At 36.4% G+C, this 16,036-nt stretch overlaps 1 protein-coding gene across 1 annotated transcript in view; it reads left to right on the forward strand.

Annotated features, from left to right (window-relative positions):
- Window positions 1–1,862: 1,862 nt before the first annotated feature.
- LOC127861811 (uncharacterized) overlaps window positions 1,863–16,036 on the forward strand; it is a 15,663-nt gene continuing 1,489 nt past the window's right edge. Inside the window, exons 1-13 of the mRNA XM_052400491.1 lie at window positions 1,863–1,997; window positions 2,475–2,590; window positions 3,663–3,845; window positions 5,610–5,841; window positions 6,101–6,217; window positions 6,560–6,682; window positions 7,056–7,291; window positions 7,470–7,566; window positions 12,901–12,963; window positions 13,619–13,740; window positions 14,153–14,332; window positions 14,978–15,209; window positions 15,488–15,604. Of these exons, the coding sequence (XP_052256451.1) occupies window positions 1,946–1,997; window positions 2,475–2,590; window positions 3,663–3,845; window positions 5,610–5,841; window positions 6,101–6,217; window positions 6,560–6,682; window positions 7,056–7,291; window positions 7,470–7,566; window positions 12,901–12,963; window positions 13,619–13,740; window positions 14,153–14,332; window positions 14,978–15,209; window positions 15,488–15,604 (1,870 nt within the window). The 5' untranslated portion in view covers window positions 1,863–1,945. The remainder of the gene's footprint in view (window positions 1,998–2,474; window positions 2,591–3,662; window positions 3,846–5,609; window positions 5,842–6,100; window positions 6,218–6,559; window positions 6,683–7,055; window positions 7,292–7,469; window positions 7,567–12,900; window positions 12,964–13,618; window positions 13,741–14,152; window positions 14,333–14,977; window positions 15,210–15,487; window positions 15,605–16,036) is intronic.

Consider the following 16,036-nt stretch of genomic DNA (forward strand, 5'->3'; position numbering starts at 1 on the left):
AGATTTAGGCATGTAATAAGTTTGTCTTTAAAGGCTCGATATTGATTGATGTATATTTGGAACAACATAGCTCGAGTAAAAAACAAGAATTAAATTAAAGAAACAGTTTTCCTCCACTGCGCTCGAACTACTGACCATTTGGGGTAAAGGTCTAACATTTAAACCACTCGACTATCCGTGAACACGTAGCGAATATATAATTATATACTTTATATAAGCAATCATTGTAATGTCACAAAATATAACGATGACAACAGAACTCTCCAACTTATTCAATCATTTCGCGTTTGTAACGCTTTATGATTTTTAGTTGTGTTTTTTCATCGCCAAAATATGCGTATAATTGATTTTAGAGCATCGTAAATGTTCAGTATTACTGTTTCCTTGCAAATATCAAATTAAAGGAAACTGTGCATATCTGAACTATATTTTTTCAATTTTGTCAAAAAACAAATACGTGAAAAGGTCCCTTTAAAATTATATACGTAACTAGTTTTTAAAATATATTAAATCAAACGACAACGGAACTTACGCTCGATAGGCTTCTGGGGTAATCCGTTATCCATAGCTTGTTGACCATGTGTTTCCGCGTTAATTTCATACATATAGTCCTCATACAGTTCAAATTGACCATCCACAATATTTATTCAATAATATTATTCACACATAACACGCAATTTTTAATTTGTCTAACACGGAAATGGACAGGTGTAATTCATTCAATTAAATACGCGGTGACTTTGAAGGTGTTCGCCCGAGGGTAAGGTATTGGAGAAAAGTACATGTACGACGGTTTTAAAATGAAATACTTCAATCTTCATCGTAATAACTTGAAAACTTATGTCGAGGTGGGTTTGGTCGGTATGTAAAAAACGCTTAAATGGGCATTTAGGCCGTATTAAGCCGAAACTTATCCACATGTTATAACCATGTACGTGCCCACTTTTTATACCTGTATAAAGAAGAATAAATATATAAAGACTTGTTAAGAAAAAACTCAAAATAGTGACAACAATATACTATTTAACAGCCTATTATTTGGGACACTGCCCAGAAATATTACGCAATCAATTTCACCAACTACAAACAGTTATCTAAAGGTCGCATGGGCATAAAGAGACTCCATTAATTCATAATGATTTTAATACCAATTAGAACTACTACTTATATTTACCGATCCGCGATATTTACATGCAGAGAACTTTTTATAATTTAGAAAATCCACTGTTAACTATTGAGTGTTTCTTAAAAAATTGAGATACATGTGATTATCAATCATTTCCTTTATATTTATCTTATTAACAAATAATACCATACAAGCCGACGATATGCCCAATGAAGAAATCTTGTGTGGCGTTTTATTTTGCAAAGTTGCATTTTCGTTCAAATTGTCAGTGTGAGATGGAGTTATTTGAGATTAAAATATTAGAATACGTAACGTCTTTAAACACTCTTTATTAGTATATAACATATGTATAGATCAGACAGAGAGACGTAGTAATCAAGATGTTTTAAGGAAATATTGCTGAACTCTGAGCATATGAGTATTCAAAAGAAATAAAGCAATGTTCGAATATTCACACTTAAACACATACAGTACTAGTATATAAGCAGAGGCGGAATACGACGGTTGTCAGTTGTTATACATTCCTCTCAGGATCCAAAGCTAGAGGTTTCTTTAAAATACTAGGTATTGCGTTTTTTAACTGCACTACCGTCTTGTTAATTAAATGTCAAAACATTTTCAGTGCAGTTCATACTAAATTGGTGACTGACCATCAAGGTTCACAGGTTAGGCAAAACCACATTAAGTGAGTTATCTTTGAACGTAACTGACATCGAGGAGCCAAATCACCGTCTCGATATGCACTAAATGGTAATCAAATGTAGAATAATAGTCACGAAATGGTTAGTTTTACGAACGCAGCTGTGAGGAAAGGACGACATGAGGACAACACTGGGCTTTATTGTTCTTTGGCTTTGCACAGGGGCATTTGGTATTTCATAACGATATGTGTTTACTCTTTTAAATCATCCTTCTTCGACGACGACGATGATGATGGTGATGATGATGATGATGATGATGATGATAATGATGATGATGATGATGATGATGATGATGATGATGATGATGATGATGATAGATGATCATGCTGATCATGATGATGATGATGATCATGATGATGATCATGAGGATGATAGTGTTGGTGATGGTGATTATGATGATTTTTTTTCTTTTTATTTTTTATTCAATATAATGATGGTGATTATGATGATGATGATGTCATGAGACAAAATACAATAACGAACATAGAAGACCAGGACGTTTCTGTTGACAACGACGACGACGGGTACAACGGCTCCAACACGAACACGTTGAAGATGGTCTTAAAGATACGCTAACGTGAAGGTGAATCTCCACCAAAATATTCTTCATAATTCTGTTTTAATCAATCTATGGTCTTATATCCCAGGCTTCCTCTTGACAAAGGAGGTTTGTTACAACACTGACGGTATAGGCTGCTTCAGCAATGCAAGACCCTATGACAACGCCAATGGCAATGTCCCAGAGTCACCGGACCATATTCAGGTATCCAAACTGCATTGAGTTAATATGTAAGAGCTACGGAATCCGGATAGTGCCATCTATAATTTCGCCCTTTTTTCATATGAAATTTGACCGCGATACACGAGATTTGGATAATATGGGCGTTATTTGAATAATCAAATATCGTGTATCGCTTCGTGTGTCGCGCAAAATATCGTGCGTCGCTTCGTGTTTCGTGCATCGCCCTTTGAACGCGAGACACGACACCCGAAGCGATACATGATATTTTGCGCGACAGTCGCGGCGACGCATGATATTTTGCGCGACAGTCGCGGCGACGCACGATCTTTTGCGCGACAGTCGCGGCGGAGCACGATATCTTGCGCGACAGACGCGGCGACGCACGATATATTTAACACGAATATATCGCCTTTTGGGCTACCTACACAAGAGCGATATTTTGTGGTACATACTCGCGCGTCGCTTTGTTTATCGCGAAAAATATCGTGCGTCACCGCGACTGTCGCGCTAAATATCGTGCGTCGCCGCGACTGTCGCGCAAAATATCGTGTATTGCTTCGTGTGTCGTGTGTCGCCCTTGATGAAAGAAGGGCGCGATTATAGATGACACTATCCAGATTCCGTAAAGAGCTGTTGCATCCTGCATGATGCTCCTTCTTTGCCCGGACCCAGAAAGCACGTTCTAGCGGCAGTAAAATTATTCCTTTCAATCCATAAAAACAACTGAATTTGTAAACAGTAGTTATGGTATATAACATCTTAAGAACGTCATTAACAACACCATACAAATGTTTTATATTTGTATTTAATGTGTCATAATTCCTCATTTCAATTTGGGTATAATATTGCATCATTTAGCCATCAGAACCCAAGTTATTAACAATATTATATTTAAAAATACGTACATATTTTTAAATATAATATATGAGCACTTGAACGGAGTGCGCACAATACGATACGTATATGTCCGGGAATGGTCATAGCATGGCCGGGCAACAGTGTCATGCTACACGCAAGACGAGCATGTCTGATTTCGCATGATGTTAATTACTGCCAATCGGACTGCTGTATGGCATGCTCGAGTCATTTTCAGATCAAGTTCCTGCTGTACACCCGTGCCAACACCAACGCGCCTCAGATCGTTAGTAAAATTCCCCTGTCCATCCAGCAGTCACATTTCTCCGGCGCCAAAAAGACCAAGTTCATCATTCACGGGTACCAGGATGACGGCCACGGTCCATGGCTGATCACTATGGCTCATGCGATACTCACAAGGGTAATGTCTAGACCACAAGAACATCGATTGTGTGCTTTCACTGGCCTCAAGGGCAATATCCAGAGATGAATTCTCTAAAAATTAATACATAGACCACTCGCATTATTGATTTAAATTGCCACTTTATGCTTGTCTTGAAGCTTATTTATTGTATTACGTCAATATTATTCCCACTTAGTCTCATTCAGAATTTAGTGAAGACAATCTTGTAGCGAAATAGAATTTGTTCTTCACCCACATGTGGACATTTGAAGCCATAAACTGTTAATTTGGCAAATGTCAGAGATAGCCCGTGAGTTTGTTTCTAACATTTTCTCATAAACCATGTTACTACCTGTTGTGTTCAATAGCCTTCACTGTTTTATGTGAATGGACAGAAAGGCCAAATAAAAAATACTTCCATGCAACATATGTTTTGAGATCTTATCAATGCAGAGGAAGGGTTTTCCACCAAAGAAAGATACACAAGGCAACTAATGTGTCGCCAGAACTCAATCAACCACCTTTGCATCGTAATGAAGTTTTGTCGTTCTCTTCAGGATGTACGTGTGAATCGAGGAGCAGGCATGGCTTCGTCCCATAATTTCTTTGTCACACGATTGAAACTGAAGCTAAAGAGGAGCTAGACACGCGGTCACAACCAACGTCAACATTTCAACACCGCTGGGTTGAACACACCTGAAAGCAAAAAGAGCTCATGGTTCCAGCTCGTAGGGCTGCTTGAAGAAGAGACGAAAGCGCATAAGCGGCAGAACTTGAAAGTATCAGTTACCTTAATATGTCAAGAAGAAATGGGCTCCAAGTCTTACTCCCACACGAGGTATATATCAGAAGTAACGCTTCAGAAAGTTGAAGAAAAAAGATACTAGAAAGCAAATGTAAACAATAACAGTACACGAGACGCACAGTAGAAGCAGAAGAAGAGTTCAGATAATCAAAAAAGACCGTCAAGCGAAGTATTACAGCAGACACATGCAACAGAAGTGCTCAAGATTAACGCGTCCAATGATTCACCTATCACAGCACAAGGCAAATTGCTGGAACAGGTGGACAGCTTCACCTACCTCGACATCATCATCTACAACCATGAAGGAACGGATGCAGACGTAAGACCCTGCATCGATAAAGCACGAGCAGCGTCCCATCATCTGACGAACATCTGGGGCAGTTTGCGTTCATCAACACCTGCCTCATAAAGATCTTCAAGATCCACTGGTAAGACAGGATTCCCAAAGAAAAAAAAATTAAGAAGAAAAAGCAGCAGTCCGTTGAAGAAGACATTCTTCAGAGACGTCGTCAATTGATAGGCCACAGCCTTCGCAAGCCTGCATGCTAGACGGCAAGGCAATATCTCAAATAGAACCTCCGCCGTTAAAAAAGAGAGGGCGGCCTAGAAGCACCTGAAGCCGTGACTTGGATGCAGATGATAAGCCGATAGTTCAACTGGAAAGACTTGCACATGAGCCGAAAAGCTGGTTGGCATTACCTGACGGAGATGAGATGATATCAATGCAACTTGTATGAGAAAATATCAAGTTAACGAGATAAATGTTATGTAACGGTTTTAATACCAGGGCATATATAATACTGATTGACGTCGACATTACTCAAAGATTGCTTTGCAGCGAAGGAAAATGACGTTTATTCCATTATTCTGTTCACGACTTACCCCCTTCCTATTTAATTATATTATAATCAATAGTGAATGTTTATTCTACAGTCGATTCGAGGACATAAAAGAAAGTTTTCGTATTTAATACACAGGAAGACGCAAATGTATTTGTCGTGGATTGGTCGAAAGGAGCTGACAACATCAATTACCTGCAGGCGGCGTCGAATACCAGGGTCGTCGGTGCTCTTATTGCGCAATTCATCACCCAACTTCACGCCACCGCCCATGCGCAATATGGAGACTTTCATTTGATTGGTCACAGTCTTGGTTCACACATTTCCGGTTACGCCGGTGAAAGGATTCCCGGACTCGGTCGCATTACAGGTATAAATGGGCCGTGCTATATCAATAGGGGGGTTTAATGGATATGCAAAGAGTGTCGTCCCAGATAAGCCTGGGCAGTCCACACAGGGTAATCAAGGACGACACTTTCCGCCGAAACTGGATGTTTGCTAAGAAGAGCTTTTCTTTAAACAGAAATATTTATCTACTTATAAAGTCAACATATTTAATTCGCCGTGTTGCCCTTTCAAGCGAGTCTATGTGTTGCTCTAGTTTTAAAAAGAGACAATTTTCCATGCAGGCCTTGACCCGGCCGGCCCTTCGTTCGAGAACAAGGACCCCAAGGTTCGTCTTGACCCTACAGATGCCGTCTTTGTCGACGCCATTCACACGGACGGGGACTCACTGATTCAGCTTGGTAAGTCAAGGAACACATTATGTTTTCACTTTGTCAAATATACTAAAATTTCCAGAGCGTTGACATCTTTTTTGTAGTCCTCAAGACTCGAAAACAATATTCATTAATCTTTAATATTTAAACTACATAAATTATCTTTCGGTTGAGTTGTATACGTCCCTTAAAGGCTCATAAAAGGTGGTGATCCGTAATTATTACCGATTTTTAAATATTGTTTGCATCATTAATTTATAAAGGTAATAAAAAAACAATAAATATATCTGAAATAAAATCTAAATCTAAATCTAATCTAAAATAAAACACAGGTATGTCTAATATGATGACGGATAAATCGGTGTTTAGGTTTCGGGCTCGAGCAGCCAGTCGGTCACGTCGACTACTTTCCTAATGGCGGGGAGAAACAGCCTGGATGCCCCAATGAATTCGGCCAACATTTGTTTAACCTTATAACACTGAAAATTGAAGGTAAGATCCGGACTATAAACAGGGTTTTCTTATCGGTCCTGTCCTTGGATGCTTCCTTTTATCTTTTGCCGCAGATTGTAGGGGTTTGTAGGTGAAACGTGTGTTCTATTTTAGTATGGTAAATAGAACGCAGAAATTGTTTATAATGAAGACAGTCAAACGACACATAATTGACGTAGTTAATATATGTTTGTTAATTTATGGAGCTAAATGATTTAAATATTTTTAGAAAATGCTTTTACGCTATATTGAGTATGAAGAATTTAAGCAGTTAATTATGTTAAGAATATTGCCTTAGCCGTCTCTTCCTATTTACAGGCGAGTCTTTAATTTGCTTGATGAATTATTTTATCTGTGTCTAATTTTGCTTTAGCGTTGACGGACGGTGTGGCTTGCAGTCACATGCGCGTCCTTGACTTCTTCATCGAGTCCATCAACTCCAACTGCCACTTCGCGTCGTATCCGTGCCGCAGCCTTGCCGACTTCAAGGCCGGCAAGTGCAACACGTGCGGTACCGGATGTGCAAACATGGGTTACGACTCAAACAACGGGCATCCCCACCACGGCACTTACTACCTCTCCACCAATGGCAATCGTCCATTCTGCAAACCCTGAGTGACGCAATGACTAAATTCCTTGCTACCAAAGGATAATGACGCTTTCTAACGATTTGCTTGTTTTCTGTACGGTATTGTTGTGATATCCTTGTAATATAACTATAACTAAGAATACACTGAGAATGGTTTTGTTATTTTTAACTGTTTCTAAACTATGTTCTTATGAATAGAAAGATGAGGAAGAAGAAGAACAAGATGCTGATGATTATGATGATGATTATTGTTATGATAATGACTATGATGATAATGAAGAAGAAAGTGAAGGAGGTAAATTTTAAGATGGTGTATACGGTCGCCAGCATAAATTGAAATAAAAAAAACTAAAGAAAACTTTGGGTTTATTAATTATAATGTAGGACTACAAACTCGTATTTAATCAACTAGAAAATGAATTTATATTTGGGGCTATTATTGTTTTATTGTATTAATATTATTGTAGAACATCCGATAGATTCCAATATCAGAGAGTGGTTGTTTTTTTCATGGCTCTTTGTGAATTTTTATGTCATTAAACATGATTTTATATATTTATTTGAATATATATGGCTCAATGCCCATATACTATCAAGGTTACGTTGCTTCCACATGTGCATTGCTATCGGGAATAACTTAAAAAGCTGTTTTGCAAAAATAACTTAAAATAATATTAAATAAACGTATTTAACCATAGACATAAACAAGTGACATTCTAACGGATGCACAATTTGTCTTAAAAAAACTGCAGCACGGTCGATGGAGTATGTATTCGTAATTGCCTTATAGAAAAACAGTTGCAGAATTTAGATAAATTATATTTTTGCTATCTGACTAAGGCATATTGCGCCATAGTAGAATTTTGGAGTAATTTGATTAATGTGGGCACCGACAGTACACTCTAAACACTTATTCCATCCTTGGGCGATGATGTAAAATTATAGGTTAAAAACATTTGAGTTATCAGACATACTCAGCAGTAACGTCAGCTTATTACAAAAGGGGATGAACTAACAAATATTGTTTACGCTCTTTATAAACGACATAGAATTTGATTTGCAGAATTGAAAAAATGCCTGATTCGCTTTCGACGCGTCTTTTTTTTACCAAAACACATGTAGGAGGATGTTCAAGAATCATTATACAATCAATAAAATTACTGCGATAAGTGGAACTTAACGGTTAAGATTTAAACAAGGTCATGTATGTTTTTGTGAAAAAGGTGGCACAATTATTAAAACATTAAAAGGGACATGAACATGTCAAGAACAAGAAATTGTTTACAAGTTGATAACCTTCGAATTGTCATGTCAAGCGGCGGCGGACCATTTTTGTCCCTAACAAGTCCACTGTATGGCAAAACATTAAAAGCCATGCATTCATTGTTCACTCGAACAAAATACTTAAACATATCTATTGATATCATGTTGAATTCATTTAACGCATATGTTCCATCAATTTTAATCTATAGCCGTTTGTTTTGGTTATTTATTAAAGCGGAAATCATTGAGCCTATCTCGGTCATGTTCAAATCTGGGTAAGATGCACAAACAAAGGTCACCATATAAAATCTTAAAGTTAAAATAATATTTGAGTTTGAATATGGAACCCATGGCTTTAAACACTTGGTCAGATCCAAGATTAACCTTGTAACCACTCTTAAGGACACATTTATGTTTAAATTGTGATGAAAAATTGTATCTTGAAAATATAAGGACCGATCACGAATTATTGCTCTGTGTGTCCAAAAAGTAGGTCAACTAGTCAAATCCTAGAAAACCTTGTTGCCGAACAAGGGGACACATTTGTGACTCGATTTTGATGGAACCTTGTCATACTGTTTGACATCCTAGAAATCCTTGTAACCCGACTAGGGATCCTATTTATGACTCAATCTTTATATAACCGAATGTTTATTTTGTGCCTTTATATTCTTACACTTCTACTTATATCTATGTCTGCTCTTAGTCTTTACAATATCTTAACTTCCACGGATACCCCAAATCGCGTGTCGACTTTCAAGTTTTATCGCGTTTTTTTTTCAAGCTATGCATTTATTTTCATACACTATATCCTATTATGCCCTGGATTAAATACAATCAAAGTTTACAGAAATGTATCTTGGCTCGGCCCCTTTTTATGTCGTTTAAAAAAGATGACCTACATATGCGATGGACCGGAATGAATTGAGCAACTGTGAAAGAGGGTCAGCCAAGGATCAAACATGTACAATTTCATTTACATTTTTATAAGGTTTAAGAACCACTAACCCAATAAGTTAATATATAACATTACATTTGATTTAAATGCAGAATATCTTAGGTATAAACATAAGTAAAATGCTATCGTTTTTAATCAAGATGACTTCATGTTCAAGATGTGATTGACAATACAATTAATACTATTTTGTGAATGGTATGTTAAATAAATAAATTCTTTATTATCAAATTTATCCTTTTTGTTTTATCTACATTATGTATATATCGAATGCTGTATATAATTAAATGATAATAAAATACTACATGTTGTACAACATAAGTAAAACATTAAGTAAAGAAAATGGATACCGATCTACCTGTTATCAATAAGCTGAAACAATTTGGGCTTATTTTAGTTCATAATGAATGAATACAGAAAACTAGTTCAAGGCTGTAACGTGCTTAAACTATTTAATGCTTAAACTATTTAATGCTTAAACCGTAGTGTATTGTATGTTGAGAGCGGCAGAATTCTCTCCATTCTCAACTCAATCGTTCAATTATGTTCAAAAGTATTCAACTTAACGCGGTACAAAGCTGTATTAGACGTATACAACTTACATCGTATGCAGTCATGTGATGCACTATATAAAGTATGGCGTGCACAGCTTTGCTTGGCTGCATTTCAGATTTAAAGTTAAAGTTAAATGATAAAAGTACTATTCGGTATAAATAAGGAACAGTTAGCCAAATGAAAGTAACTTTAACTTATCAGCTATGCAAGAATTACATACAACTTTATGGAAACATTATTTTAATTTTTGTACATATATTAATATGTTATTTTCAAACGATTGAAAGTATATCTTATTTTTAGGACATCGAGATATTCTCTAATATTAATGAAACTAAATTTGAAGACAGTTGCATTTCATCAAAGTCTTACAATTGAAGTGGATCTGTTGACACATCGCTGCGGCTTGTTTACAACCGGATGACCCATATAAAACATGGAAGATTATTGCTTAACACCTGCGACATTTGCTTTATTTGGGTGAATAGGCAATTTTACCCGATCTATGGAAGATATTTAAAGCAGTTTCATATTTCGTCCTTAAAGCTTAATGCGCGGCTTGCTTGGTTCTCGCCTAATCCATTAGAGAAAAAGGAAGATGATTGCTACAATCAATCGATTACATTACCTGGTTGATGTATAGCCTGTCACCAAGTTCGCTCTAAGAACGCCTGGCACGAACAAACACAATATGGGGCGTCATTGCTTGCTTTCAGTATCTACGACATTTGAAAAAAATACAAAATAAGTATTGATGCAAAGCACCAAAGGGCGTGGGAATATCAGTGTAAAATGCACTCAATGAAGTTACATGGAACGATTGTTTTTTTCTACTGTAAATATTAATATATTGGCCGATTATTTTAAACAAAAAAGAAAAAGATACTGGTATAATCATTACCAATGATTTTGTGTTATAACCCCCAAATAACCATTATCTATGATGTTGTGTTGTAACCCCCAAATATTTCATAGTTCATTTTATTTACATTGGTTTCCTTTTTTTTTACTTGCATCCGTGTGAAGTTTTCATTAATGGAACAGAACTGTGTAGGTTTTAAAAAATCTTCTTCATCTTGTTAGCGTAATTTCATATCTTTCTCAACTTCAAGGGGAGATGATTCTGAACTTATTCTTACGTTGCTCATTTACGATAGGGGTTGAGTACTCATTGATATGAAAACATAAAAGTTTTAATGTATTTACGAACCTCCCCCCCACCCTCTCACACATATTTCATGGGCAAAATAAAAACAAAAAATGGTTACAATAAAACAGCATATTTATTTAAACTAAAATGTCTTTATCAAAACAAAAAGTTAACATAGAACACAAATAAAATAAGTTGATTCTACTGGGGCTCGAACCTTTGGCCGTTCACATGTGAAGCGAGCGTGTAACCACTACACTACGGAACCGCTTGAAAAATCACCTTCTAACTAAGATATTTACAAGCTATTAATAGTTGGTTTAAATGTAAACCCGGAAGTTTAAACGCTGGATAGTGAGCGGGGTTAAAGGTCCATACCAAAGGGTCCACACCACTGGCAAGATACCGGTCAGGCTTGCGGCCTTCTATATGTGGTTCTTAAAAAAAACCTGTTGGAGGACTTGATAAGCGGCTGCTTCTTTTATCAAGACTATTATTACAATAAATAATACGTGTCGCGCTTTGCGCTCTATAGCGCCTTTATTAATAACTAGGTGGTTGCTAGGATAGTGGAACAAAGAAGTTTCGTTTTTATACAAAACCAGAAAGTTTCACCTGTTCGCGTATTTGCCCAGTCCCTGTGATCTTTTATTATTGCCCAGTCCCTGTGATTAGTTATTAATTAAAACAATTAGCTTTGCATTATTGGCAATAAATGTTGTAGTAAATGTAATAGGCACAAATGCAGTACTTATTTACACTAATTTACACAAAAAATCACCACTATGCAAGATATTCTGACAACAAAAATATATATATATTGATCCGTAAAATAACTTTTCCTCCCATAAGCGAAAAATAACGTATTACATACGAGTCGCCGCACTTCAGTACGAACACAGATTATGACATGAAGTTAGTTGAAGTAACTTTGTTTCAAATACAAAATTGAATTACTTAAATAGTAATATTTTAGGTCTTTGTGCAAGTTAAACTACTTGTGAGCAAACTATCTTGCTGTTTTAAGATAAAAACCTAACAATTCTACCATTATTGCATAACATGTAATAAAGTGAAACCCGTAAATCTCAGATTTTAATTGTATTGAAAAGGTATATGTCAACATTATTGTATGCTAATTAGCTGCTGGCCAACTTTTAACCTAATCTACTCGTTTTGTGGTCAATACGTACCGATTTTTGTCATCTCGTACCTGTTTTAGTCAAATCTTTCCTAACCGATATAAAGCGTTCTCCGATATACAGACATATGTGTAGGATGATCAGTTTATGGGCGAAAGTATGGATGAATATAATCATGGAAACAACTTTTCTTAATACCAATATCGCCTTATACAGTTTCAGCCCACATGATAAATCGAAGAGATTATGTCTACTTTCGTCTTAATGTTTCCCATTGAAGTATCTTACTAAACGGTTGTCAGAATTAAAGTATGTTTTATACGTTAGTATAAAACAGGGGCGATAAAGTTACGTGCAATGACAGTTTTGTTTACATATAAGAGTTCATGCCAAATCAGCCTAATTCTTGCCAATATGCCCGCACTTCCCTAGCCATGGTTTACTTTGGTAACGATAGTTTATACAAGGAAAAATACCCGGATGTAAAATAATCATGTAAATAACAGCCGTATTCAAGTTACTACAGTTTACATTAACGATCAGTTTTGCAAACGCAGCTGTGAGGAACGTACGAGATGAGGATAACACTTGGCTTATGTGTTCTTGGGCTTTGCACAGGGGCGTTTGGTATTAATCTTTTTTTCTTTTTATTGGTAGTTAAATGATAATGATGCTAGATTGTTTAGATTTTTATTTTTATTGGTAGTAAAAGTAGTTTGTCATATTTGAAAGTAAACAGATATCTCAAGTTAACAAATGAATATTTAAATTCTTGTTTTCTTAACCGATCGGTTTTATTCAATTTTGATAAAATGTACCACTCAGGACCGTATTTAGGGAATAAATAGGATATGCGGAATTTCAGTTTTACTTTTCGCAGTGGTTACCTCCGCGAGAGTTCAAAACCAACGTGGCATTTTCATGGTTTTAACTAATCAAACTTGTTAAACACATTTTTATTGATAAATGAGGATAATTATAGCGATACGATATTGAATTGATCAGAGTAAATACATTCAGCACTAATTTAATTTTATTAATTGCACGAGGTTTAAGGCAGTTTTGGAAGGATTTTGTTTTATATAATTAAGTTAAAAAAATACTTTAAGTACATTTTGTTATAACGTAATTCATTTTTTTCCAAACTGAAGGCCGAGCAACAGAAACAGGCATAATACCAAAATGGCGGTAAAAACGTATTTAAGCTGAGGCAAAATAAGAGGTTAATAATAATAATTATTATTATTATCCTCTTATAATAAGCATATGTCTCATATCCTAGGTTGCTGGTGGACCTTTAGAAAGGAGGTTTGTTACACAGCTGAAGGAATTGGATGCTTCAGCAACGCCAAACCATATGACAACGCCAATTGTAAACTTCCAGAGTCGCCAAATGCTATTCAGGTAAAGAACTTGCTCAAGCAATCGTAAAAAGAGGCCCCGTTCTAGCAACAGGAAAATTCTGTGAAACTACATGTATTTATTTCCACTCAATAATGCACTTCCGTTTCATTAAAAATAAGAGTTTATTGAATCTACAACACTTCTTTATGGGTGTTATACAAATGTCTTAAATATTTGTTAAATGCGCGTCACTACAAGATTAGATTGATTAATTAATCCAATGTTCAATACACTATTTACACCTGGAAGCAATGTGGACGACACGATATTAAAAATTATACCATGTTTAAGAGTGTGACTAAAGTGTGTCCTTTCCACAGTGTCTAATTCCGGTTACATTCACGACACATCAGTCAGATTTTTCTATAACTATCCATCGGACTGCTGTATGGCTTTCTCGTGTTCTTTTCAGGTCAAGTTCCTGCTGTACACCCGTGCAAACACCCAGTCGCCACAGATCGTGACTAAAACTTCAGATTCCATCCAGGCGTCGCATTTCTCCCGCACCAGAAAGACCAAGTTCATCATCCACGGTTACCAGGATAGACACGGTCAATGGATGAGCAATATGGCACAGGCCATAATCAAAAGGGTAAAATCTCGATCAAAAGAACGAGGGCTGCTTGTTTCAACTGGCCTTAAGGGAAATATCGACTGATAAATTTGCTAGGAAAAATTATATGCAATGCGTTTTTTCGAATAAACTCCTTTTTTATTTGCATTCCCTGTATTACGTTAATAATATTCTCACTAGGGCTGATTTAAGTAGTTCATGGCGACAATCTTAAAGCAAAACGAAATATTTCCTTTTAGCAAAAATGGATTTGATTTTTACACTGCCGAAATATAAGAGTTAGCAATCGGTTAATGTTGTATCGTGTTTTGTAACAAATTTAGGTTACTTCCATCAAAAGCCGTCAATGTTAAATGTGAATGTACTCAAAGGAAAATAAATCAAGCACGTCTGTTCGAATGATTTTGTCAATGAAGCCTGTGAAGATACCCAGTTTTCAAGATGCATTCTTTATTGTAATGATACTCGAAAATGTAAAATACTTATTTACCTCGACATTACTAGGAAAAGATAGAAAGTCTTGTGTGTGTGTTCCATTTTTTGCATAAAACTTGGCCCCTTCCTATTTTACTATATCATATCTATATTGTATTTTTTATTTTTTGCTTTCGTTGTTCATGAAGTTCGAAGAGATATTTGAACGTTTGCGCATTTAATACACAGGAAGACGCAAATGTGTTTGCAGTAGATTGGTCGAAAGGAGCTGACAATATCGATTACAATCAGGCAGCGGCAAATACCAGGGTCGTCGGGGCTCTGATCGCGCAATTCATAACGCAACTCCGAAACACTACGCAGGCGCAATATGGCGACTTCCATTTGATTGGTCACAGTCTTGGTTCTCATATTTCCGGTTACGCCGGGGAGAGGATTTCCAAAATCGGTCGAATAACCGGTCTGTGTGCTTAGTACAGATATCGAATGTTATTTCCTTTATATGATATTGACTATTTAGTAAGTGTCATTCTTTTTATTCCCACGAAAAGCCTCTCTTTAAGCGTTTTTTTTCTTCAAAGTATCCTTAAACATGTAACTTTAAGTGGACGTATTCGGTGTTCTATATCTTATATTTAACCATATATTTAATAAACATGATCACTTGTCTGTGCTGCCCCTATTTATCGGTACAACGTGTGACCCTAGTTTTAAATATTGCCAATATGCTCACTGCAGGCCTTGATCCGGCCGGTCCCCAGGTCGAGAAAAAAGACCCCATGGTTCGTCTGGACCCTACAGATGCTTTGTTCGTCGACGCCATTCATACGGACGGCGACTCACTCATTCAACTTGGTAGGTAACGAAACGCAATAGCGATGCAATTTATTCAAAAAACTCCGTACACAATTGAAGCATCAAAGTTTTCAAAAAAAAATGTCGATCTCAAATTATAGGTGTAATGTTAGTAGCATTTAACGCACTGAGATGTTCATGTAGATATCTCAGTATTAATTGCCTTTTCGTTTTTAGTGCACTTGAGCACATAATGCTTATTGGGATCATATATTGTACATCGTGCGTCATTCGTCTTGCGTCATCTTGCGACAGCCTTTACGTTGTTAACACTCTTACGTTTATTGTTTGAACTACATGTAACGTGGTCAGAAAATTTGTCCGAATGATATATTGGACGATTTCGAAACTGGGTTTCCTGAGGTGAAAAATAAGGTCCCTTTGTCTACTTAAAAAATGCTTTTTGACACATTTATAGTGTAATCTTCTTGA

Source organism: Dreissena polymorpha, chromosome 16 (genome assembly GCF_020536995.1).
Source record: "Dreissena polymorpha isolate Duluth1 chromosome 16, UMN_Dpol_1.0, whole genome shotgun sequence".
Lineage (NCBI taxonomy): Eukaryota > Metazoa > Mollusca > Bivalvia > Myida > Dreissenidae > Dreissena > Dreissena polymorpha.